Source organism: Hemicordylus capensis, chromosome 14 (genome assembly GCF_027244095.1).
Source record: "Hemicordylus capensis ecotype Gifberg chromosome 14, rHemCap1.1.pri, whole genome shotgun sequence".
Taxonomy (NCBI): Eukaryota; Metazoa; Chordata; class Lepidosauria; order Squamata; family Cordylidae; genus Hemicordylus; species Hemicordylus capensis.
In genome coordinates, this window is record NC_069670.1 from 10,884,764 (window position 1) to 10,909,804 (window position 25,041).

General features: G+C 57.7%; 1 protein-coding gene across 4 annotated transcripts; it reads left to right on the forward strand.

Annotated features, from left to right (window-relative positions):
• The first annotated feature begins 130 nt into the window (after positions 1-130).
• On the forward strand, positions 131-23,664 carry CCDC88B (coiled-coil domain containing 88B). 4 transcript variants are annotated; one of them, XM_053278139.1, is made up of 25 exons: positions 131-2,031; positions 2,926-3,068; positions 4,449-4,557; positions 5,243-5,312; positions 6,505-6,563; positions 6,901-6,984; positions 7,764-7,895; positions 8,428-8,555; positions 8,974-9,055; positions 9,168-9,326; positions 9,442-9,588; positions 10,103-10,241; positions 10,643-11,628; positions 13,542-13,651; positions 14,533-14,671; positions 14,760-14,918; positions 15,145-15,306; positions 16,295-16,572; positions 16,908-17,051; positions 17,511-17,697; positions 18,937-19,082; positions 20,185-20,280; positions 20,607-20,752; positions 21,270-21,545; positions 22,935-23,664. In XM_053278139.1, the coding sequence occupies exons 1-25, from the start codon at positions 1,921-1,923 to the stop codon at positions 22,979-22,981; spliced, it is 4,239 nt and encodes a 1,412-aa protein (XP_053134114.1). In that variant the 5' UTR covers positions 131-1,920; the 3' UTR covers positions 22,982-23,664. The 4 variants fall into 4 exon arrangements, 3 of the variants coding, with proteins under 3 accessions (XP_053134114.1, XP_053134115.1, XP_053134117.1); XM_053278140.1 differs by lacking the exons at positions 131-2,031; positions 2,926-3,068 and adding an exon at positions 4,120-4,311; XM_053278142.1 differs by lacking the exons at positions 131-2,031; positions 2,926-3,068 and adding an exon at positions 4,120-4,311 and having other exon boundaries at positions 6,510-6,563.
• The last annotated feature ends 1,377 nt before the right edge of the window (positions 23,665-25,041 follow it).

The window sequence follows — 25,041 nt, forward strand, 5'->3', positions numbered from 1 at the left end:
TGTGTGTCTGCACGGGGCAGAAGGAGGGCTGCCCGCCCTCTGGGACGGGCCTGGAGCCTCCGGGAATCCGCCTCCATCTCCAGGCCGCTCTGGGAAGCTGGCCTGGAGGTCAAAGTGTCCTGTGGAATAGTGGGAGAAGAGCTCTGCAGGCGTAGCGTTGTCCGAGCTGGCAGTCCCAGGCAGGGAGAGGAAAGGGCCCCGGCGTGGTTTTATTGGCCAGAGCTGGTTTCTCCCCCCCCACCACCATCCAAAAACCCTTCAAATAATTTATGCGCAGGAACTATTAGTCACAGTGGTTCCATTTCTCATAGGAACAAAAGCACAAGGTTCCCCCCCCCCCCGCTTTCCGTCTTTGCGATGGTTCTTCAGCGATTCTGAAACCAGGGATGGGCCTGTGCCCTTTCCGAGGCATTGCGAATGCATCTTCATCTTGACACCAGAAGGTTTCCCTAGAAGGGGTCTATTCTTAGCTCTGGATCTCGCAAGCAACTCAGCCGAGTCAGGCCCTGGCTCGGCCCAGGCTTGCCTTGATTTAGCGCCTAAAATATCATGCTCCTGTTTCTTAAAAGCAAGCTTGCAATCCCTAAATGGCTCGGGGGGCCAGCTGTGGGAATGCAACATCTCTAGAAAATGCAGCAAATCTGGCTGCCTGCAGGGCCAAGCGGCTGTCTGATCGATGGCTCTGTCTCAAAGCCAGTTCTGTTTTCAGCACACCAGGAAATGGGTGCAGGTTCTTTCCTGAGCACAAGGAGGACTTGGGTGGCTTTGGACTCACGTAGATTGGCCCACTGCCCCCTCCAAGTCCACCCCCTTGCCCGGGGGCTTCCCTGGGGTAGGATCCCCTTCCCTGTTTACAGCCTCCCTTAACGGGTCCTTAACTGGAGCCAGGGCTGCATCTCAGGCTCTTCCGTGGCAGCAAGCTTTGCAATCATATTGCCACTGAGCATGTGCAGAGTGCATTGCTCCACTACTGAAGGCCCGTCTCTGGAATTATAAGGGGACGAGGCTCCCAGGAAGATGGCTTCGGGGAATTGTTGGACTGGAATGTTCATAGCTGCGTTTCAGATGAAAGTTGCATGTTTGTCAGGTAGACGGTGGGATGTGCTGTATTTTAAGCAAAGAAGCCCTGAGCAGAACTCTCTCTCTGCTCTGCAATTCCCCACTCCTAGTACTCCTTCATGATACTCCTCCCCCTCTTGCACACTCACTTGTGCACTCTGGGCCTGGCACAATGCTGGTGGACAGTTCATTGTGACATTGGCTGTAGGAGCCTCGTGCATCTCGGCAGGGGTTGGAAAAAATAGGCTGAACGGACGTGGGAGAGGCGTGGGGGAGTAGAGAAGCCGACCAAATAAAGCCACCGTGAGTCACAGCAGGTCTTCCACACTGCGCAGCTGAAACCGCAGCTGCAGATGAGGCTGGAGGAGCCATTGGAACCTTCCACCTCATGGCCTCCTCGTCGTCCAGATCCTGCAGCCGTTGATGGCAAATGGCTTCATGCAGAGGCCTGTAGGCTCTTCCACCATCGGACGCTTCAGACCACAAGCCTGAGAGGACGGTTCGAGGCGTTGCTGCTGAGCTTCCCTTCTGCCTTCAGTTGCAACATTGCCACCTTGCCTGTGGTTTCCCCACAGCAGGAGCGGGAAGCGGAGGCGACAGGGGCCGTCCTGTGAAGCTGCCCTGGGGTGCTGCTTTGGCCTGAGGTCTCCCGAGGCACAGTAGCCACCTCCCAACAGGGACGTGGTCCACCAGGGGCCCTGCCTTTGCGGTGGGAAGCAAGGAGAGAGCCCTTTGGCTTGATGTCGTGACTCTGGCGGCTGAACTTCCTCTCTCCCCCCGCCCCGCCACCCTGCCGAATTGCGGAAGGAAGTTTCAGCTGAACTCCTACCAGCGCCGAGTGCTGGGTAGCAGGCACACCTAATGCCCACAGGACCCCTCCGGCTCCGAAAAGGGCACCTCTTGGATGACACCATGGACCAAGACGTCTCGGAGATGCTGGAGGTCTTCTGGACAGGGCCGCTGGTCACCTGGGTGAGCATCTCTTGCAGGGGGGTCAGGGGAGGTTTGCTGTGCTGGGGCAGCCAAAGAGGGGAGCTCCCCGCCGTGGGTCGTGAGGCAGCTGACGTCGTGCTGAACCTGGGGGTGTCAGCAGGACCTTGGACGAGGTCACTCAAAATGATTGCATCAGTGCTCACCTCTAGTAGAGAAGACCCCGGTCTTGGGGAACCCCTCCTGCGCTCTGACACAAGGGTACCAGAACCTGCAAGAAGCTGGCTGCGCCCTCTGTGTGGTCTACGGAGGAGGGTTGCGTCTTTGGGTCGCCTGCCACCCTCCAGGCTGGCCCGGGGGTCCCCAGGAACCAGCATCCGTCTCCAGGTGACTCCTTGAGCAACTGGAGATGTTAATGGCTTGAGAAGGTGAAAAGAATGGGGCGGGGGGGGGGGAGGAATTGGCTATCCCACACCCAAGAATAACAACCACAAGAATAAGAATAGGAAGAAATACTTTATTTAGTCATCGCAAATTGTTCTCTGGGCGACTCAAACAGTGAAATAAAACAGGCTGTTAAAAGCACATTAAAACAAACAAAAAGTACGACAAAAGACAAGCCTGTAAACATATTTTTAGAACAAAAGGACTTCCCCCCCGCCCCGGCATCTAAGAGAGCCGGGGACAGGTGAGGCTCCTTCGGGGGGCGAGGTTTCCATATTCCAGAAAGAGGGTGCCCCCACCCCCCAGAAAGGAGTGGCCTCTGTCAGAGTTAGGAGGGGGGCCCCTTTGGACTCTGAGGTGGCCCCTGGTTTCAGACGGGTGCTGGCTTATGCCTTTATGGGCTTGCAGGCCAGGCCAGTGGTGGCCGCTCTGGAGTTCTGCCTCGTGGCCTCGTCCATCCGCGTCTCTTTTGTCTTCTCCTCCCCGCAACAGATGCAGACCCTGGAGGAGAGTCTGCTGGAATCGGGCAGCCCCCTTTCCCCGAAGAAGAAGGAGGAGAAGAGATCCGAGGGCCCCCAGGAGTATTTCCTCAGACTGGCCAGGGGAGACCTCCTCATCCACATCATGGAGAGGCTGTGAGTCAGTCACTGGGCAGCCGGGCTGCCCTCAGCAACATGAGAGCCAGCCTGGTGTCGTGGTTAGAGTGCTGGACTCGGACCGGGGAGACCCGAGTTCAAATCCCCATCCAGCCATGAGACTTGCTGGGTGACTCTGGGCCAGTCACTTCTCTCTCTCAGCCTGACCTACTCGTTGTGAAAGACAAACTTAAGTATGTAAATCCGGGTGGAATTTAGCAGCCGGGTGGAGGAGCCAAAATCCGGGGGGTGACCCTAAATTCGGGGGGGGGGCATGGCAACCCTAATTGCATGCCAGCTTAACTGTCATGGCTTCTCTCAAGGGATTGTGGGAGTTGGTGTGCTGGTTTTACCTACCTTTGTGAGTGTCACCATCATGGCTGGACTGGTTAAATCATAGTTGGAGGAGGGCTGGGTGTATGACTAAATGTACACAGGATGAAAGCTCTAAAGAAGATGGCACAGAAGACAAGTTGGTGGAGAAGTGGATTTAATTGCCTTTCTCCAGAGGTTCTCAAAGGTGGGTCTCCAGATGTTGATGGACTTTGGCCATTGTGTCTGGGGATTATGGGAGTCGGGGTCCAGCAACATCTGGAGGGCCCCTTGACTTAATATTGGAACAATTTTTTGTCTTATTTCAGAAGTATTGGTAGTTTATTTGGTCCATAGGCCTTCCCACAATAAAATATGGATAAAACAAATAAATCAGAAGCAGTGTTCCCTCTCTCAGGGATTCCCAGATGCTGTTGACTACAACTCCCAGAATCCCCAGCTGCAATGCCTTCAAAAGCAAAAGGCATTGCAGTTGGGGATTCTGGGAGTTGTAGTCAACAACATCTGGGAATCCCTATGAGAGGGAACACTGATCAGAAGATATACATAAGGATATAGATATACAATCAGACTAAAAATTTGCTGTCTTTAAAATCACAGTAATGTGCAGAATTGTGTTTATCTTTATACATTGTTTTTCAGTTGAGTCTACCCACTGCCCGCCCATTCAGTTACTCTTTATTTGGGTCTGGATTGAAATCTGTATTTAATCAAAGATCACAATAAACTGAACTGTTTTCCGTAATATGACTTCAATGAATCAAGGAATAATCAAAGTTGGGGCAAAAGTTCCTTTTCTTTCATGTCTTAAAGAGAGAAAGAAAAAAGTTCCTACCTCGCCCTTAAATCCTGGTTTGCACGGAAGCCTGGAATGGTACAAGACGAATCAACCCTAGAACAGTTTAAAAGGGTAGGAATGAAACTCAGTTTCTGGACTGCAACAGAACCACGGCTGAAGCCAATAGGCAAGGGAGAGAGAAAATGTTGGATGCACGAATGTCTCTCCCTCTTCTCCCCTGTGCCTGATTCCTTTTTTCCTTCCGGCAGAGACCTGATTCCCGGGGGGACACGCTGGCCGTGGGGTGAGCAAAGCGATGAAGCACACCGGCTCCAAAGACTGCAGACAGTCTTGCAGAAACTGCAGGGTTTCTACCAGGTGGGGGGCACCAAAATAAGTGGCTGTTTGAATGTGTGGATGTATTCTCCCCAGGAACATAGGAAGCTGCCTTCTGCTGATGCAGACCTTTGGCTTATCCAGCTCAGGATTGCCGACCCTGACTGGCAGCGGCTTCTCCCAGGTTTCCGGCTCAGGGGTCTCTCCCAGCCCTACCTGGAGATGCTGCTGCCAGGGAGTGAACCTGGGACCTCCTGCATGCAAAGCACTGAGCCCCATTCACTGAGCCCCACCCCAAGAGGAAGGCAGAAGAAATCCAACATGTGCAGATTCCACTAGTGATGCCGTTGAACTAAACTAGACGTTTATTATTCATAAAAGTCATTGCCTAGGAAGCTGCCTTATGCAGAGCCAGACCTGTGGTCCCTCCAGCTCAGGACTGCCAACCCTGAATGGCAGCAGCTCTCCAAGGTTTCAGGCAGGGGTCTCTCCCAGCCCCAGCCCTACCTGAAGATGCTGCCAGGGAGTGTACCTGGGACCTCCTTCTCTGCCACTGAGCTACGGCCCCCTCCCCTCATGGAGGAAAGTCATCCAAATGCAGAGCAGGGCAGACCCTGCTTAGCAAAGGGGACAGTTCCTGCTCGCTACCGCTGTTCCCTGTAATTGGAGGGATTCCCTCCCCCCCCGACACACACACCCCAATCCTTTTCTTTCTTCCATTTGCCAGGATGTCCTGCAACAACTGATTCTGACCATGCCTCCGAATGTACACCTCTTGGCCAGGGATCCCCTCACAGGTAAGCCCTCTGGCACGAAGTTTGAAATGCTAACCCTCCTCCACCACCACCACCACCCCCCCCCACTCTCTCTCTTTACCAGGGCAGCCCTGTCCCCCGTGAATCACTGCCCCTCACTTTTTCTTTTTCCTTGGAACAGTGGGAAGGAATGTTGGAATGTCCTTTGGGTGAGCAAAGCATTGCCCTTCTTCTGGGCTTGCCCCCAGCCCGGTGGTCCCCAGAGGTTAAGCATTTGTGGGGTGCAGAGGCTTCATCATGGCTCACCTAGGGGCCCCAGAGCATGGCCTGTGGGCACACAGTCCATATGGGCCACCTTGCTGCCGCCAAGCCAGAAATGGTGTGACCAGTGCCGGGATGGGAGACCCTCCCCTACCTCCTCTGGGGAGGGGGCTGCTGCTCAGTGGCAAGAGGTCCTGGGTGCAATCCCAGGGAAAGACCCTCAGCCCCTAGAGAGCTGCTGGGGCCCGTCAGGGTGGCGACCACTGAGCCCACGGGCCAGTTATTTTTATTTACCATTAGATTTATATACCACCTTTCATTAAAAAATGATCCCAAGGTGGTTCACAACATATTTAGAAACAGTAGAAAACAATTAAAACAGTACAAAGATTAACTTCAGATATTTAAAATAGTACCCAGCCCTGGTTTATATGCTTGCTAAGGGTGTGCAGATCAATTCGGGTACAAATCGATTTGTACCTGAATCTAGCTGATTCGGGTGATTTTGATACAGAACAGATCACCCCTGTGGTCCATGGGCTAGATTTGGGTCCAAATTGAATCGCGCCAGGTTAGATTTGAATCGCTTTGAGGTTCGGATTCCTCCTATCATTTGCCCCCCGATTCCCAGCTTTCTTTAAAAAAGAGAGCAAGCAAGCTAAGCTCCAGCCCCTGAAGAAGTGGAGTTAGTTATCTGACTCCTATATCAGGTACCGGGCATAGCTCAGGAGTAGAGCCCTTGCCTGGCATGCAGAAGGTCCCCGGTTCAATCCCTGGCAGCATCTCCAGGTGGGGCTGGGAAAGACCCCTGAGTCTGAAACCTCGGACAGCTCCTGCCAGTCAGTGTAGACAATCCTGAGCTAACAAACCGGGGGTGGGGGGGGGACCCTGCTTAGCAGAGGGGACAATTCATGCTTGCTGCCACCAGACGGGCTCAACCCTCCCTTTTCCCCATTTGGATTTCCATTCCCAGCCCAGGCCGTAGGGGAGATGAAGAAGCTACTCCTGCTTTTGCTGGGAAGTGCCGTCCAGGTATGTCAGGTTGGGAGAGGAGGAGGAGGAGGAGGAGGAGGAAGAGAACCCATTCAGCGGCTTCTCTCTCCTGGGGAGCGGATTTGGGCCTCTGCTCAGTCCCAGGAGGCTGGCTGGCAGCCTGGCCGGAGGAAGTGAAACCGCAAAGGCCTTGCCAGCGAGAGGCCCGTGTGGGCACAGAGGAGGGCCGGGCTCCCTGGAGAGGGGATGCCACCGCCCTGGGGCCGGGAAGACCCTGTCCCCAGCTCCCGCCAGTCAGACCTGGAAGAGCAGCAGCAGCCCAGAGAACCAGCAGCCCCTCTGTTAGGGAAGTTGACCATCTCCGAACCTCCCACAGTGCGAACGGCGAGACAAGGTCATTGCCCACATCCAGACGCTGGACCTCGGCACCCAGGCCGCCCTAGCTGCTGCTATCCAACAGGTAAGGGCTTTGCTTGCTTGGGAGGGCGGTGGGGAGCGAGCGGGAGTGGTCCACTTGGCTAGGGCGGCTGCGTGCGAGTGCCGTCTGCTAGAAGAGAAGAAGAGCCAGCGTGGTGTCGTGGTTAGAGTGCCGGACTAGGACCGGGGAGAGCCGAGTTCAAATCCCCCTTCAGCCTCATGAGACTGGCTGGGTGACTCTGGGCCAGTCCCTTCTCTCTCAGCCTCACCTACTTCACAGGGTTGTTGTGAGGAGAAACTTAAGTATGTAGTACACCGCTCTGGGCTCCTGGGAGGAAGAGCGGGATATAAAATGTAAATAATAAAAAGAGATTCCCTTATGGGGAGGGGGCTGGAGCTCAGGGGTCGAGCCTCTGCTGGGCCTGCAGGAGGTCCTAGGTTCAATCCTGGGCTGGCAGCATCTCCAGCTACGGCTTGGATATAACCCCATTCTGCACCCTGCACATAGGGAGCTCTGCTGACTACGGAGTCAGACCCTTGGTCCGTCTTGCTCAGGACTGCCTACAATGACTGGCAGCACCCCCACACACACACCCTCCAGGCTTTCAGGCCCAGGAGAAGTCTTCCCCAGGGCTATAAATACTTCGGAGCTCCCGCACGAAATGCAGCCGCTCGGCCACTCCGCTTCAATCCTTCCCAAGACCCCTGGACGGTGGCTTAGGCCGGCCGCCTCTTATAGCGGACACCAGGAGCCGGCGGCCGTGTGTGTCCGGCGCAAAGAGAGTGCTTGTGTCTCCACACCCCGCTTCCTCTCCTTCCCAGGTCACCCAGGAGCCGGAGAACGTGCTGAGGCTGCAGTGGAAGGAGTCGGGGCCCTCCGAGGCGGAGCAGCTCCTGCAGATCGTGGTCTCTCGGGTCGGGGCGCTGGTGCACGAGCGAGACGGAGTCCTGGAGGTGGGGACAGAGGCAGGGTGGCTGGCTGCAACCCTGCCCCTCGAGGAGGGGCCCCGGGGCTGCGGCTGTGTGAACCGCCAAGGCCAAGGCGGCTGATGGCCCGGGATGAATCGGAGATTCCTGCCTGGGGGTGGAGTCACACCATCACGCTCTAATGGCGGCGGCCCACTTCATACCTAGATTCGAGGGGTTTGTGTGAGCGGAGCAGGGCAATATCACGCCTCCGTGGGAGTAAAAAAAAACCCTGCACCCAATAACTCTGGATAGAAGCTTTGCATAAGCCTTCAGAGTCTATAAACTGGGTGCCCAAGCCTTTGTCCACCCCCCCCGGATGCCCCTGGCAGTAGTCGATCAGGACGTGGGCACTCGCTTCCCGGTGGGGGCCCAGGAAGGGGGCTCCTGAAGCATTCCCCAGTGGGGAGATCTCCCTGGCGGGCCCCTCTCTCTACGGAGCCCCTCTTCCCCCCCCGGGGCTGCCGCTCCCCCCTGCCCTCACAGCCTCACCCTGTTGCTCCTTCTCTCCCCCCCCCAGCAATTGTGGGCGCTGCAGCAGCAGGAACCAGGAGCCCCCCGAGACCCCCCACCGGAGACCCACCGGCAGCATCTCGGGGTCCAGCTGGCAGAAGCCCGGGCCCAGGTGTGGCGTCTGCAGCAGGAGCTGTGAGTGGAGAGGGGCGCCCCCCTGAGAAATGGGGGGCGGGCGGGGGGGGTGGCATGGCGGTGCCCGAGAAGACCAGAGTTCTGGAGTGAGGGAAATCTCTGCAGGGGAATCCTTCCGACTCTCCCTCTGCTATGAAGGTTTCCCAAGAACGTGGCCCCAACATGGCCGGCAGCAGGCCTGCCGAGAGTCCTTGCAGGTTCCTTCTTGGCGTCCTCTTTTCCTGCTTGCTGGTTCCCCAAAGCGGAGTTTCTGGGCAGACGCCCAGGCCAGGGGAGCCTGCACCATCCGGAGCGGAAGGCAACGGGAGCTTCGGGGCATGGCTTAGGGCTCCCTGGGGGTGCTGGAGCATTGCGGGGTGGGGGTTGCGCCCCTCTTCCTTAGGGGGGGATCCTAACCCCCCTGCCGCCCGGCCCCCAGGGCAGAGAAGGTGGAAGAGCTGCTGGACCAGCAGGACGAACTCAAGGATTTGGAGGGGCAGTTTCAGAAGACGCGGCAGGAGGTACGAGGGCTGGGGCGGTGAGGAGCCCAGCGGCCCTTTTCCTTGGCGCCGTGGCTTTGCTCCGCGCCGCCCCTACGTGCCCAACGCCTCCCCTTCCTGACCCGTCCTCCAGAACCGGACCCTGGCTGGCGAGGCCCGCTTGGCTGGGCTGTACCGGGACGAACTGGACGCCTTGCGGGAGAAGGCGCTGCGGACCGACCGGCTTCAGGCGGAGCTGACGGCCCTCCGGGAGCGGCTGCCCTCGTGGGAGCAGTGCCGGGTCCAGCTGCAGGTGAGGCCGGCCCGGAGCCGGGATCCTGCCAGCCCCGGCGTTCCTGGCGGGCGGGTGGAGGCGGCGCTCGGTGGGCGCCTTGCCGGGCACCCAGAGAGCTCGTTTGGCTTGGCAGGAGGAGCGGGAGTTTTCCCAGGCCCTGCTGGAGACGAAGGCCGTGCTGGAGGGGCAGCTGGAGGCCGCTCGGGCCCGGGGCCACCGCCTGAGCCAGCTGGAGAAAGAGAAGCGGCAGCTGCAGAGCTGCCTCCACCGGGCCCAGGAGGTGAGAGGCGGGGTGGGGCCCTCCTTCTGAGGCAGGCGGCTTCTCCCAGTCCCTGGCAGACCCAGCCTCCTCCTCCCGCTCGCTCGGCCTCCCTCGGCCCATTTCTTCCGCTCTCTACACCGAGGGGAGCCTCCACATTTGGGATGGGTTTCTTCGCGTCGCTCACGTCGGCTCCTGAGCAGGAAGGCTTGACGTATTTATCCGTAGGCTGCTGGCCGTCTAGAGCTTTCTTAGGCGGGTGGCTGGTTAATAGTCCGGAGTGGTGGTGGGCTGAGGGTTCACCAGTGGGAGCTCTTGATAGCTGGGAATCACTCTCTTGCTTTTGGAATGAGAGACCCATCTGAGTTGGGAGAAACTGAGTAAGCCAAGCTTTTCTTGAGACGGAGACGTGTAGACGGGAAAGCCTTCTCTTCATTTCCTCGCAACAGGGTGCAGGAACAGGGTCGGGAAGCTGCAATCCCGGTATTTGCCACAGCAGAAATTAAGGGCTCTCCTTTTCTCTCCCCCCCTGCAGGAACGGGAGCAGCTGTGCCGCCAGACGGAGGAGCTGCTGCGAGAGAACCTGGTGCTGGAGAGACAGCTGAGGCGAAGTTTGGGGGAGCCCCTCGATGTCCTCCGAGCTGAAGAACTGGAAACAGACTGGATCCCAAATGGTGGGTGTTGCCTGGCCTGCTTTGACACGTGACCAGGAGAGCTGGTCTGGAGGGAGCAAGCGTGAATGGCCCCCTTGGATAAGTAGGGTCTGCCCTGGTTTGCATTTGGATGGGAGACTCCACGTGTGAGCGCTGTTGGATATTCCCCTCAGGGGAGAATGGGGCCTCTTTGGGGAAGAGCAGGTGGTTCCCAGTCCCCTCCCTGGCAGCTTCTCCAAGACAGGACTGGGAGAGATTCCGGCCTGCAGTCTTGGAGACGCCGCTGCCAGTCTGGGTAGACAGTCCTGAGCCAGATGGAGCCAGAGTCTGACTCAGTCTACGGCAGCTGCCTCGGCCCCCTATGTTGCAAACTCCTGCCTCTCACCCCAGGGCTAAGAGTCCGACTTCCGTTCCTTCTCCAGAGCTTTCCGAAGAGCCCGTTTTGCTGAACTGCGAGGTGGGAGAGGCCGGCCGGCTGCTCTCCCTGGAGAGGGAGAACCAGGCGCTCCGCAGGAAGCTTCAGGAAGCACTGGAGGACCCCGGCCAGCCTGGGAGTGCGGGGCTGGAACCCCAGGAGGCTGCCCCAGAGAGCCGGCCGCCGGAAGCCGGAGAAGCCGGAGAAGGAGCAGAGGCCTCGGAGCGCCAGGAGCGGGGGCCAGAGGGCCAGGACGGGGCCCCCGAGCGCCAGGCCCTGGAGGAAGCGGCCCAGGCCCTGGGGGCCGCCCTGCGGGAGGCCGAGCTGCAGCAGGAGGCCGAGTCCCACCGAGCGGCCGCCCTGGAGGAGCGGCTGAGGGGCCTGCAGGAGGTCCAGGCCGAGGCCCTGCAGCAGCGCGAGCGGGAGGCCGCACGGCACCAGCAGGAGGCCGCGCAGCTGCTGGAGGAAGTCCAGGCCTTGGAGCGGGAGCGGGAGGCCCTGCGGGCCGGAGCCCAGGCCCTGCAGGCAGCAGCCACCCGGGCGGAGCTGGAGCTGGGGGAAGCCCGGCGGGCCCTGCAGGGCGAGCGGCTGGAGGGGGCCCGGCTGGCCCAGAGGGCCCGCCAGGCGGAGGAGGAGCTGCGCGAGGCCCGGCGGGAGCTGGAGAGCCTGCAGCGCGGGCTGGAGCAGCACAAGGTGGCCCTGGCCCAGCTGCAGGCCGAGAAGGGGGCCCTGGAGGAGGCCCTGGGCCGGGCGGAGGCCCAGCGGCGCCAGCTGGACAAGGACGGGCGGCGTCTCCAGGCCCAGGCCCAGGAGGAGGCCCTGGCGGCCCAGGGGCTGCGCCTGGCCCAGCTCGAGGCCCAGAGCCGGCAGCAGGCGACGGAGCTGAGCACCCTCCAGGAGGCCTCCCAGCGCCTCGGGGAGCAGGAGCGCCAGAACGCCGGCCTGAGGGAGCAGCTGGACGCCCAGGGCCGGGCCGTGGCCATCGCCAAGGAGGTAACGCAGCCCCGGGGGCAGCGCTGGGGGTCCCCGCGGGGGGAGGGCTGGGCCAGAGGGGGCTGACTGCAAGTCCCAGCATCCCAGGGAATCTCTGTTAGAGCAGGCAGGGCACACAGGGAGCTGCCACATACCGAGTCTGGCCCTTGGTCCATCCAGCTCAGGATTGTCTTCACAGACTGGCAGCAGCTTCTCCAAGGGTTGCAGGCAGGAGTCTCTCTCAGCCCTATCTTGGAGATGCTGCCAGGGAGGGGACTGGGGACCTTCTGCCTGCAGGCAGGCAAGCGCTCTTCCCAGCCCCTGAGGGGAGTCTCTTCCAGCGCTCCCCCAGGGAGCCTCCCATCCCTATGCAGACCAGGGCGGGCCCTGCTTAGCAAAGGTGACCATTCAGGCTTGCTACCATTTGGGTGGGCTTTCTGGGTGGCCGGACCTGCAGGGCGGAGGTGGTGGCGACACATGTGGGCCCCTGAGAAGCCCGAGCAGCCCTTGGTCACATCTCCAGAGACCAGCTGGGGGTTTCTTTAAACCCAAACCATAGGGAGAGACCCACAGGCAGTAACCAGGCAGGGAGCCCACAGCAATATGGAAGCCTGTATCCCCAATGCTGCATTCTCTCCTGCGTGCTCCTAGGGGCTTTTAAACTCCACCTGCTTTCCTCCCCGCAAAAGCCCTCGCCAACAGCAGGAACCGGTATCGCCCCTACTTTGCACGCAGAAGGTCCCAAGTCCCCTCCCTGGCAGCATCTCCAAGATAGGCCTGGGAGAGATTCCTGCCTGCAGCCTCGGAGAAGCCGCTGCCCGTCCGTGTAGACAATACACAGCCAGATCAGAGCCAAGACGGAGTAACCGTCTGACGTTATAGGGCAGCATCCTATGTTTCTGCTGCCCCTGTTTTCCTGTACTGGTCTCTGATGAAGAAATCTGGGGTGCGTTGTCCAAATTAACTGATTTGGGGAGCAAATGTATCTGAAACACCCTTGTGAAGATGGATGGGAAATATTTCAGTGATGTTGTTTTCCGCTTTGCCCACCAGAGGGCACTACAGGATAGGAAATGCAGCCAAGCCCTTGGAAAGGGAGCTGGAACAGCTAGATTGGAGGAATCTCACGGCTGTCATAGTATTTTGTTTCGTGAGCTCCACGAGGGTACTGATGCAGTCTGTAGAGCCCCTGTGCGTTGTGTTATCCTTGCTCAACACCAGCCAGGGAGAGGGGTGCTTAAAACAGCACCTCTAAGCACCCACGTCAAGGCACTCCACACAGCTCCTTGCAAGGACAGAAACAACGACAAATATTTATATACTGCTTTTCAACACAAGTTTCCAAAGCGGGTTACATAGAGAAATAACAAATAAATAAGATGGTTATTTAATAACCAAATAAATAAACAACTGTAACAAATTTAATAAACAAATGAATCAGATGGTGAGCCCTGTCCCCAAAGGGCTCACAGTCTAAAAAAGAAACATAAGACAGACACCAGCGACAGTCACTGGAGGGATGCTGTGCTGCTGGGGGTGGATAGGGCCAGTTGCTCTCCCCCTGCTAAATGGAAGAGAATCCCCACGTTAAGAAAGTGCCTCTGTGCCAAGTTAGCAGGGGTTTTTATTACCCCCGAACAGCAAAAGGGAGCCTGGGTAAAAGCTAGCCCAATCTTCTTAATGTTACAGAGCACACATATACCCCCTCCACACACACACACACAGAGTCCACCTATGAACCACTGGCCAGTTTCTGGTGGGCTGTTTCAGGCTTGCTGGGATTCTTGCAAATAATGCTAGATTAGGGAAACCCCAATTTGATTCAATTCTTTGCATCCAGTCATTTGGCTCCATATATATATAGGTGGCTGCAAATACTGCCCCCCCCCCCGCGCCCTGGATTTTCTGCCTCACGGGCTGCATAACTTTTGCAGGAGCTCCAGAGGGAGAAGGGCAAGGCGGAAGAGAGGGAGGCCACCCTGGCTCAGCTGAGGGAGCAGCTGCTAAAGAAGGAAGAGCATCTCAAAGAAGCGATGCAGACCAGGTCAGTCCCCAGGGAGGGGGCGCGAGAGGTCACTAAGGCCAGCCCGGGCCAGTTTCCTCCAGGCCTAGGAGCCAGCCCCCAAATGGAGGAGCCAGGCAATGGGCGCTTGACAGAATGAGGGCCAGTGTGGTGTAGGGGTTAGAGGGTTGGAGGAGGAACGGGGAGACCCGAGTTCAAATCCCCACTGAGCCACGAGACTCACTGGGTGACTCTGGGCCGGTCACTTCTCCTCCTTCACCTCGCAAGGTGGTTAGGAGGATAAACATAACCATGTACACGGCTCTGAGCTCCTGGGAGGAAGAGCGGGATGTAAATGTGGAACTAAATAATAAAATTAAATGACCGGATTTAGTGGCAGACCTTGGGGTTAGGGTAAATGGGCTTTTCTTTATCCCAGTTACAAGAAACAGACTTCCATCAGAAACAGGACTAGTCTGAGACAAATAAAGATTCTATTAAATTACCTCTGAATGTCCTCATCTAGGTGCCACGTGGGTTAAATTTCTAGATGCCACAGCTCCCTGGCGCCTGGGATTTGTCAAGCCCTGTGCTATGGGGCTGCCACCTCTTCAAAATGTTGCGTGCTGGCCCAGAATTTAACCCCCTTCGCCATATGCCAGAAGAGAGCGTTATAAACACACCGTATGCTCAGTGATTTGGTTATTTCCCAACTTCCCGTGAGACGTGGGGGTTTGGAAGCAGGTATTTTGCCCCGTTCTCTGGAGACGACAGGTCTGTCGCTGCAGTGGAGACCTCGAGCCATTTGACAGTGCAAGAGACAGCAGGAAGCTGGCCGCGAGGAGCCGAAAGGGGCATCCCCCTTCCAAACAGCTAAAGCCAGGAGCTCCAAGCAATGGCGCGTTTCTTGCTTCCTGGAACAGGTGCGGCCAGCAGCAAACCCAGGAAGAGCCAGAGGGACTCTCCCCGGGGAAGAAGCTGGCCGAGGACAACAGCGCGCTCAGAAGGCAGCTGGAGGAACTGCGCGCCCTCAACCAGCAGCTCACAAGCGGCCTTCGCCAGGTGAGAGCCCAGCTAGGTGCCCTTTTGCACCGGGGGCTGCCGGATCGAGGGTGCTCTGGAGACACCAGCGGCTGCTTTCTCCCTCCAGGCAAAGAGCAGCGCAGCTCTTCCGCGGTCCCCCGAGGAGCCCTCCGTCAGCTGGGGCACCGAGGGGCAGGGCAGACCCGACCCCCAGCTGCTGCCGCCCCTCCAGGCTGATGCCAGGCGCGAGGCCCTGAGTGCGAGACTCATCGAAGTGGAACGGCAGGTGGGTGTGCAGTGCACGGCCCAGAGCAGGAGGGGCTCGCGCGGACCCTTCCTCTCTCCTGTGGACCCCGCGTGGGCGAGGGCTCTCTGCTTCTCCCTCCCACGGTTCCCGGGTAATTTTAACAAAAGCAAGAAAAACGGCAAGGGAGGAAAATGCAAATGCTGGTAAGACTAAAGAAAAGTCGACCCCGGGAGGCTGACGCTTCCCTGCCGCCACTCTCTTGCAGAACGCCACTCTGCAGGCCGAGAAGTCGGCCCTCACGGCGCGCCTCGGCCAGCTGGAGGGGCAGGTCGGCGACCTGCAAGGGAGGCTGCAGGATCTGCAGAGCCAAAGCGCCCGGGAGAAGGAAGAGAGCCGGACGTGGCTGGCCCAGAACAGCACTCTGCAGGTGAGCGCCTGTGCTTTGGGCCAGAGCCTTTTCCAGTCACCTCTCTCTAACGCATTACGTTCAGCCCCTGTGCAATCTGCCCCGTTCACACGTTACGTTGTACGAGGGTACAGAGGTCTTTACACTCGTACCTGTTTGTGTGTGAATGGCTGTGCCTGTGTTCACCTGTATTGCGAAGGCATGGCACAGACAGGAAGGGTACAGCTGGGCCTGCATCCAGCGCAACATGCAAACGACTGTATCCATGCACACTCTGGACACTCACTATACAGGTGTTGGACATATCATGTGAATGGGGCTTCTGGGGGCAGCATGTACAAGTACAGATCTTATATAGCTATGTAGTCTCGCGATATTTCTGTCACGTAGGCTTTTATGCAATTACGCCTTTTGGTACCTTTGATCCCTTTTTATCTTCTTTATGCCTCTTATACCTTTACGTCTTGTATACCTTTCATCTTATTTTATGCGCTTTTATGCATTTAAATGCTTTTTAATGTTTCCTTATGCCTTTGGATATAGCGTCATGCCTTATAGTTTGCACCATGTAATCACCCCCTGTTTTTTATGCTGGTCTATGACTGTAATACGGCTGACTGATTGAAGTCCCCAGGTTGACTTTTAAAATGAGGCCATTCGCACAAAAATATGTGCCTCTGGAAGCAGGTGGTGAGGCTCCCTCCCTCCCCAGGGTGGCTTCTAAGGAGCTCAGAGCAGTGTGCATTTCCCATGCAAACTGTTTTGAGAACTGTTGTGGTTGGGGAACAAGGTATAAATAGCCCCACCCTGTAAGGTAGGTTGGGCAGAGGGATACGTGACTGCCTCGGAGTGAATGCCGTGGCTGAAAGGGGTCTCCGTGCCCCGTGTCTGACACTCTAAACCCCAACAACGGATGGACGCGGCGCCTCGCAGAGCAAGAGAGCGGAAGACAGGTCCCTGCCCCAAAGAGCTTACATTCTGTCTTTGCCTCCCTGTGTCGTGCTGGCAGGCAGAGGCGGCGGCCCTGCGTTCCCAGCAGGCATCGCTGGACACGCAGGTCTCGGAGCTGCGGCAGAGGCTGGCCAGCCTGGAGGCAGAGGCCCGGGGGGCCCAGCAGGAGCGGGAGGGCTGGCGGGAGCGCTACGCGGCCTTGCTGCGGGACCACGACCGGCTGGCGCTGCTGCACGAGCGTCAGGGAGTCGACCTGGAGGGGCTGCTGGGGAAGCACGCCGGCCTCAAGGGGGCGCTGCGCGGCCTGGAGCAGGAGCACCGCGAACTGCAGGGCAGGTAACCCGGGCTCTGCGCTCTCCTCCTCCCCTCTGGGGCTCTTTTGCAACTGAGGGCAGGACAGGAGCCGAGGGGCTGGAAGGACGAGGAAGCAGATCCCGGGGCTCAGCCTCAAAAAGAATTCCCTCCGCTTTTAGGCAGTGGAACCGCCTGCCTCATGAAAGCGGTGGGCTCTGCTCCTCTATCGGTTTCCAAAGAGAGGCTGGGCAGCCACGGAGCAGGGGGTGGACTAGAAGCCCTCCAAGGCCCCTTCCGGGACTCTGGGGCGAGGCCTCCCCCACTTCCCCCTCCGTGGCTCCCTCCCTAGCCTGGTCCTCTCGCCCTCCCCACCCTAGGCACAGCCAGCTCTTGGGGCAGAAGGCCGGCCTGGAGCAGCAAGAGCAGGCGCTGCGGAAGCAGACGCAGCTGTTGGAGGGGGCCGAGGGCAGCCACCGGCAGCTGACAGAGCAGCACGGCCAGCTGAAGGAGGACCACGAGCGGTGAGAGGGCCCAGGGAGCGGCCCCAGGAAGGGGGGGACCGGAGAAAAGATGCAATCCCGTCTCCTTGCGGTCTGGGTGGGTAGGAACAGAGGAAGCTGCTTCATGTCGGGACAGTGGAACATCGGAAGCTGCCATAGACTGAGTCAGGCCATTGGTCCCTCTAGCTCAGTATTGTCAGCACAGACTGGCAGCGGCCTCTCCAAGGTTGCAGGCGGGGATCTCTCTCAGGCAGATCTTGGAGATGCTGCTGCCAGGGATTGAACCCGGGACCTTCTTCCCGTCATGCTGATGCCTCCCCACTGAGCTGAGGCCTGATCCCTGGCGTGGGCTGGGGGTCTTCCTCCCATTCTGGCTCTGGGAGACCTGGGGTGGGTGATGTCCTGGGGGCTGGAGGTGGGGGCTGGCTCCCCTTTGGTGAAGCAGGCCCTTGACGGCCCTCCTGTTGGCCACCTCCCCAGGCTGAAGCAGACGCTGGCGCAGACGGAGCGGGCCCTGGACGACCTCCAGGGAGAACTTCAGAGCTCGAGGAACCGGGTGACGAGCCTGCAGCTGGAGCAGGCCAGGCTGGAGGCAGAGAGCTCAGCCCTGAAGGAGCAGAACCAGCAGCTGGATGCCACCCTGGGGCGCCTCAGCACCCAGTGCGAAGTAAGGAACCCCAACACCCCCACCCGCCCCCATGCATGGCCACAGCAGAGAAGGGGCTGGAACCATGCGGGCGGAATTGTAGGATTGATGCCTCCTGCAGAGACTGTAAGCTCTGTGGGGCAGAGACCCAACTTCCTGCTTGTTGCCCTACCAAAGGCCCTGCACGCCAATGGTCCTGAAGTCATATGCCAAAATAGAAAGATAGACCTTGCATGAAGAGGAGGAGCATGGAAAGGCCTTGACTTCTATACTAGCTTTTTCCGTGCAGGGATTTCCCCACCGCGCAAAGGTCACCAATTCCTCCTCCCACCCCCTGCACTCTTTAAAGTAGGGCCACACAATATCTGTTCTCCAGCTGTTTTCAGACTACAACTCCCATTATCCACAGCCACATATATGATGCGAGTTAGGAACAGAGGAAGCGGCCACATACTGAGTCAGACCCTTGGTCCATCTAGCTCAGTATTGTCTTCACAGACTGGCAGCGGCTTCTCCAAGGTTGCAGACAGGAGTCTCTCTCAGCCCAGTCTTGGAGATGCTGCCCGGGAGGGAACTTGGAACCTTCTGCTCTTCCCAGAGCAGCTCCATCCCCAGAGGGGAATCTCTTCCAGTGCTCACACTTCTAGTCTCCCATTTTATTTTTTTATTTTTATTGTTAAATTTATATACTGCCTTTCATTAAAACAATCGCAAGGCGGTTCACAGAAAAATATTAAAACAAGACTATACAAATACACTATTAAAATATTAAGCTAAAACATAAAAACATGAGTCTGCCTACAGATTTAAAATACAAGCCTAAAATAACCATGCAAAGTACAATCTACAAGAGACAATCCTATAAAAGCCTGGGCAAAAAGCCAAGATTTAACTCGCTTTCCAAAAAACGGTGATGCCAATGCAAACGAAGGCAGACCCTGCTGAGCCAAGGGGACCAGCCATGCTTGCTGCCCCAAGGCCAGCTCTCCCCCTCCCAACGTCCTGCAGCCCTGCTCTCGAGGGGCTTTCCCCCCACCCCACCCTTCCTCTCGGGATTCCATGAAAAGATCTCCCGCCCCTCCCCTCCCCTCCATCCCCGTGGAATCCTCACAACAGCCTGGCAAGGCCGGCTCTGCTGAGAATACGATCGACTCCGTGTCACGCCATGAGCTTTGTGACTGAGAGGGGGCCCCGCTGGGGAGGGGCGGACTGGGTCACAAGCCCTGGAGTGGGACCCTCTTTTCCCTCTGGCCTGCGCAGCTCCTGGCCCAGCTGAAGGGGAACCAGGAGGAGGAGAACCGGCACCTTCTGGACGAAATCCAGGCGCTGAGCCGGGAGAACAGGCGCCTGCTGGAGCGCAGCATGGAGAGCCGCGAGCACTTCCAGGAGGAGCAGCGCCAATACCTGTGAGTGGCCGAGCCCGGCGGGAGCATGTCCGCTCACAATCTATTAATTTTTTTAGGAACACAGGAAGCTGCCTCCTACTGAGTCAGACCCTTGGTCCATCTAACTCGGTATTGTCTACACAGGCTGGCAGCAGCTTCTCCAAGGTTGCAGGCAGGAGTCTCTCCCAGCCTATCTGGAGATGCTGCCAGGGAGGGGACTGGGCACCTTCTGCATGCAAGCCTGCAGCATTATCCCCCATTATCCCCTAAGGGGAAGATCTTCCAGTGCTCACACATGGAGTCTCCCATCCAAATGCAAACCAGCATGGACCCTGCTTAGCCAAGGGGACGAGTCATGCTTGCTGCCACAAGACCAGCTCTCCGTGGCCCAGTTGGTCCTCCGTTACAGTGAAACATCCAAAATTACTGAATGGCAAACACACCGAGGAATAAAATGGCACGAAACAACAGCTTTCGCCCTGTGAAAGAGATCATCCTAGTTGATTAATTTTTAAAAAAGATTAAAATTTCCCAACTTGATTAGAATACAATTTAGAATTAGAATACAATTTGAATACAATTTGATTAGAATACAATTTACATAAGAAAGACAAACTGAAGCAGGAGAGCAGAGATGTGTTTGCATTAAAAATAAGTTATCCGTGTTGTTGTTGTTTTTAAAGCTGCACCATGATTTAAAGCGGCCCCTTTAACCAGCTGAAAGATGTCTAATGAAGTCAGGAGAGCCAATTAATTGAGTGCGGACGCATTTCTACGTGCATTTACTAGGGAGTAAGCCTTATTGAACAGAGCTGGAGTTACTGGCGAGTAAAGGTGGAGGGTTGCATTCTGCATGCTGTACATCAGAACTGCACATAAGAACACCCTAAAAGCCCTCTAAAACCAACAGGTTTGGGGGGCTGGTCCCCCCCCAATGGGAGGCTACCACTGAGAAGACCCTGTTCCCAATGGGCCCCCATTTGTCTTCAGCAGCTGGGGCGCCCCTAAGCGGGGTTTCCTCTGGTACAGCTTGGTACAGCTTCAGCCCCACAGGGCAGGGCCCCCTGCAGACCAGAGGGTCTTGGCCCTCAATCCCCCCCCCAACCCTCATTTGCCTCTGCAGGGACAAGCTGGGGGAGCTGCGTCGGGAGAAGCAGAAACTGGTGGAGAAGATCATGGACCAGTACAGAGTGCTGGAACCAGCCCTTCCTCGTGGCAAGTAAGTCCGACATGAGCAGAGCTTTGCCAGAAAAGCCAGCGTGGTGTTGCGGTTAGAGTGCTGGACTCGGGGTTGGGAGACCCAGGTTCAAATCCCCACGCGGCCGGGAAGCTCTCTGGGTGTCTTGGGCCAGATGCTCTGCCCTGCCTTACAGGGCCGTTGTGCGGATAAACCAGGGACCACTACACCGGTTTAAAAGGGGTAAACGTTAAACGGGTCGTGTGTCCCTTTCCCCCCAGCCCCCTGGCCCCAATCCAATCCTCTCCCCTCCGTATGGAGAGATCCGCACCCAGCACCTTGCCTCCTTTATTGTATCCACCCCTCAGGAAGAGTAACTGGATCACGGAGAAAATAAGGAAGCTGATGAAACCGCGGCGGGAGGCCCCCCACGAACAGCTGCGCCCCATGGCCGAGGGGGCTGGCAGCAGTGAAAGCCTCACGGAGCAAGAAGGCCCCCGGTCTGAGGGGGCAGGTGAGTTCTTGTGGGCCCAGAGAAGGTGTGGGGCAGGCGGGGAGGGCGGCGGGCCCTGAAATGGACGCTGAGTGGCTTTAGGTTTTCCACCGGCCTTTTTCTCCTGGTAAATCCGGAGTGGTGGAACCAGCTTCAACTGTTCTGGGGTCACATCTCAGAAACGCAGAATTTGATGCTGGGTGCAGAATCCGGCTTCCTGAAAACCTGGGTTCCGTTTAAGGTGCCAACCGACGCAGAGCCTCCAGCTCCCGGCCCCTGGGGTTGCGGAGGTGGGCTCTGTAGTGTGGGGGCCGTGCCAGGAGGGGAAGCGAGGGAGGAGGGGGCTGGAAGCCCACCTCGCGGAGGGAGCGGCAGACCCAGTCCGGGACCTGGACGTGATGCATGCAGGGTGCAGGATTCTGCTCTCCCCGGGGCAGAACTGGCTGCCCGGTTGCCCACCGTTTCTCTTTGGGGACTCCGCTCTTGGGCTCCAGCCCCCCAGCCCCCCCCATAACCTGACTCTTCCCCCCGTCCCCAGTTCGCAGCACTCCTGGCTCGCCGCTGCCCCTGCCCAAAGCGAGCAGCACCCTCAGCCTCGTGGACAGCCAACAGATGCAGCTTCGCCGGCACCGGCTGAGCTCCCGCCTGCCGGCGCTGGAACCGTCCGGGGAAGGAGACGGGCTAGCGACGCCCCGCCAGCGCTTCCGCCAGCGCCGGCTGGGCATGCTGGGGGGCTCCCGCGAAGAGGCTGCTGTGGCTGGTGCCGAGTGGGAAGTCCCCAGCCAGATGCCCAGCAGCAGCCGGGAGGAGAGAGGTGAGGAGCGCCGGAGAGCAGCCCTCAGCCAGGGCCCAGAGTTCGAGGTTCTCATGGCCTAGGGCTTAGCGAGGGGGGTACGCTGGGCCTGGGCCGCCTGCTCCTTCCTTTTAAAAAATCCAAACAACCCCCCTGCATGTAGAAAGCTAGTCCCAGCCAGCCCTTGCGCCTAGTGCACTAGTTTTCCACGGGCAGGGATTTTTAAAATACATGGGATAACATTCAATCCTGCGCGCTCCCACCTACAAGCTGAAACAGAAGAGCCCAGGTGCCAGTTCACTACCTCACCGAGCCTAAACCTCAGTAATACTGCCCCAAAGGAGTTCGGGGGGCCATTGTGTGGAGCGGTGAGAGCGGGTTGCAGTTGCGTGCAGACGGGTATCGCTTTGTTTGTGTGACTTCGCATAAACACTCTTGCCCGCGACCCTGGAGAAGTGCTGCTGCCGGTCTGTGTAGACCGTCCTGAGCTAGCTGGGCCAAGGGTCTGGCTCCGCAGAAGGCAGCTTGCTGGGTTCCTTGTTTCAAACCGCTGTCTCAGATTAACTTCCTCCGGATCTGCCGAGGTCCATCTCTGCCTGCAGCCCTAACCGGTCAGACAGCTTTGGGCTAAACCCCGCTCCTTCAGTGGACATCCTTCCGTCAGCCTGTGTCTTTCTCCCTCACCCGCAAACAGCAAGCGACTCGCCACGCTGACCACATTTGTGTATAGGAAGCTGCCTTCTGCTGAGTCAGACGCTTGGTCCCGCTAGTCAGGATTGTCAACACTGACTGGCAGCGGCAGTGCCAAGTCTCAGGCAGGAGCTTCTCCCAGCCTGACCTGGAGAAGCCGCCAGCCAGGGATGGAACCTGGGACCTGCAAGCAAGGGCTCTGCCCCTGAACGCTGGCACTTTGGGGTCTTATTTCCACATGGCCCCCATCCTTCAGCTAGGAGTTGTGGTTCTCTGAATGGAGAAAACTCTCTTAACCTAGTCTTCACGAAATGGCAGAGTTTTGGGGGGAGGACCCTTGAGATTTCAAACTGGGGTCAAACCAGTTTAAAACCCCTGCTAACTGGGCAGAGAGGCACCTTTTAACGTGGTGATTCTCTTTATGGAGCAGGGGGAGAGCAACTGGCCCTCTCCACCCCCAGCACAGCATCCCTCCAGTGACTGTTGCTGGTGTCTCTCTTATGTTCCTTTTTTAGATTGTGAGTCCATTGGGGACAGGGAGGCATCTGATTTATTTGTTGTTTCTCTGTGTAAACCGCCCTGAGCCATTTTTGGAAGGGCAGTATAGAAATCAAATAAATAAATAAATAAAACCAAGTAAACTCTCCCCCCCCCAACCCCGAAAGAGGCTCTGTGAAACTTCTCCTGATGATCGCTTCTTCTTGGTTTTATTTCCCCCAGGACCACCACTGGGTGAGGAGGAGCCGGCCTCACAGTGCCCCCTGTGATGTTTCGGAGGGGGTCTCCACTCAGACCGACAGCAGTTGCACTGCAAGGACGGAGATCTGCTGCTTCTGCGCCCCAACAGGGAACGAAATCTCCTTCCGAGGGACGCATCGGTGCTTGAGAACGTAAGAAGAGCCCTGTGGATGGGACCACGGTGTAGTTGGTCCGGCACCCTGTTTCCCACAGTGGTCAGCCAGGTGGCCCACTCAGGTAGAAGCTCACAAGCAGGACAGGAAGGTACCAATCGCCCCAAATTATCAGGCAGTTGGAGATAGGGTGCTCCTGAATCAGGAGGTTCTATCTATCCCAGCTAATGTCTACAGATAGCCCTCTCCTCCTCCTCCTCCTCCTCCTCCTCCAGAAATGTGTCTGTTCCTTCCTTAAAGCCAGACAACTTACTTGGCCGTCGCCACATCTTGTGGCAGGGAGTTCCCTTGTCTGGAACCCTGGAGAGCTGGAGGAGAGAGTGCTGCATGCATGAATGGTCTAAGGGAGCTTCCTGTTGGGGGCAGACTTAGAGCTCAGCGGCAGGCCAGCTGCACTGCATGCTGAACGACTTGGGGTTTATGGGGCAGCCCCACACGTTTACTATTCCCTCCTGGCTCTCCTCGCTTTCACAGCAGCCCTCCGGCGGGGGACAGTTTTGCCGTTTAGTTGTGTATTTAAAAATAAATCTATTTATCAATGTGGGCTGCAGTGCAAACATTTTTTTAAAAATTGCAACTATTTGCTCACTCTCACCCCCTGAACTTGGGGTCCCCCCGGCACCTCCACTGCTGATGGGGCCGCCCTGCTCATCATGGGGTCGCCCCCTCCCCCTCCCCACCCCTCTTTGGAACTTTGCACTGACCTATCATGTCTCGGGCATTCCCAGCAGTGCACGGCCTTCTCTCTGGAACCCTCCCCACAGCCCTGTGAGGGAGGCCCCCATTCTCAAGCGTGGGTCCCCAGCTGCTGCAACACTACAACTCCCATCATCCCCAGCCCCATTGGTGCCCTAAAGTCTTTGCTGGGGAGGTGGAGGTTGCCCCAGATCCCCCGCTGAGCCTCCCTGCTTTCTCCATTCCTTGCGCAAGGACATCCTCCCTGTTTCACGGGCTGGCAGCAGCCACAGACATTAAAGGGAGGAGAGCCGGTCTGGTGGCAGCAAGCACGAACTGTCCCCTTTGCTGAGCAGGGTCCTCCCTGGTTTGCACTTGGTTAGGGTGACTTCAGACTACAAGCGCTGTAAGATCTTCCCCGCAGGGGATGGGCTGCATCCCCGTGTCAGAGCCCCTGTTTGGCCTGCAGAAGGCTCCAAGCTCCCTCCCTGCTGGCAGCATCTCCAAGACAGGGCTGAGAGAGACTCCTGCCTGCAACCTGGGAGAAGCCGCTGCCAGTCAGGGCAGGCAATACTGAGCGAGATGGACCAAGGGTCAGGCTCAGTATACAGCAGCCTCCTATGTGTACTGTGCACTCAAGTACAGCTCTGTCCACAGGCAGGGTTATTCGCACATCATGCTGTACACGAGTCCATCAGCCCTCTCCGTACCCCACATTCGAGGGCCCTGTACCCGGAATATGTACCATGAGGATAGACGTCAGCACACCTCTACAGTGCAGTGTCTGACTAGGCCTACATGGTTCACTCAGTCACACTGGACAACGTGCTTTGTGGTGTCCACGGCTGCATAAGTGGCCATCGGATCACTTGATCTTGAATGCTTCTGGACTTGTGGTAGCAAGCATGAAGTGACCCCTTTGCTGAGCAGGGTCCACCCTGGTTTGCACTTGGTTGGGTGACTACAGACAACAAGATCTTGCACTCAGGACATCTGCCTGGGGCCAAGAAGTCCTTGCAAGGGGGCGAGACTCTCCCTCCCGCACCCCAGCCCTGCGGCCAGGCTGGGCAACAGGGAATGCATTGCTTCCAACCCACACATCGAGTTCCCCATTGAATGTGGGGTGGGGGGGGGGGCCGGGGCCGGCGGCCCAAGGGGAACCGGAAGTGATGGCCACAAGCCAGGCGACCGTCACCTCCAGGGGACAAAAGCAAATGGCGCCTCGCGTATCACGTGTTAGA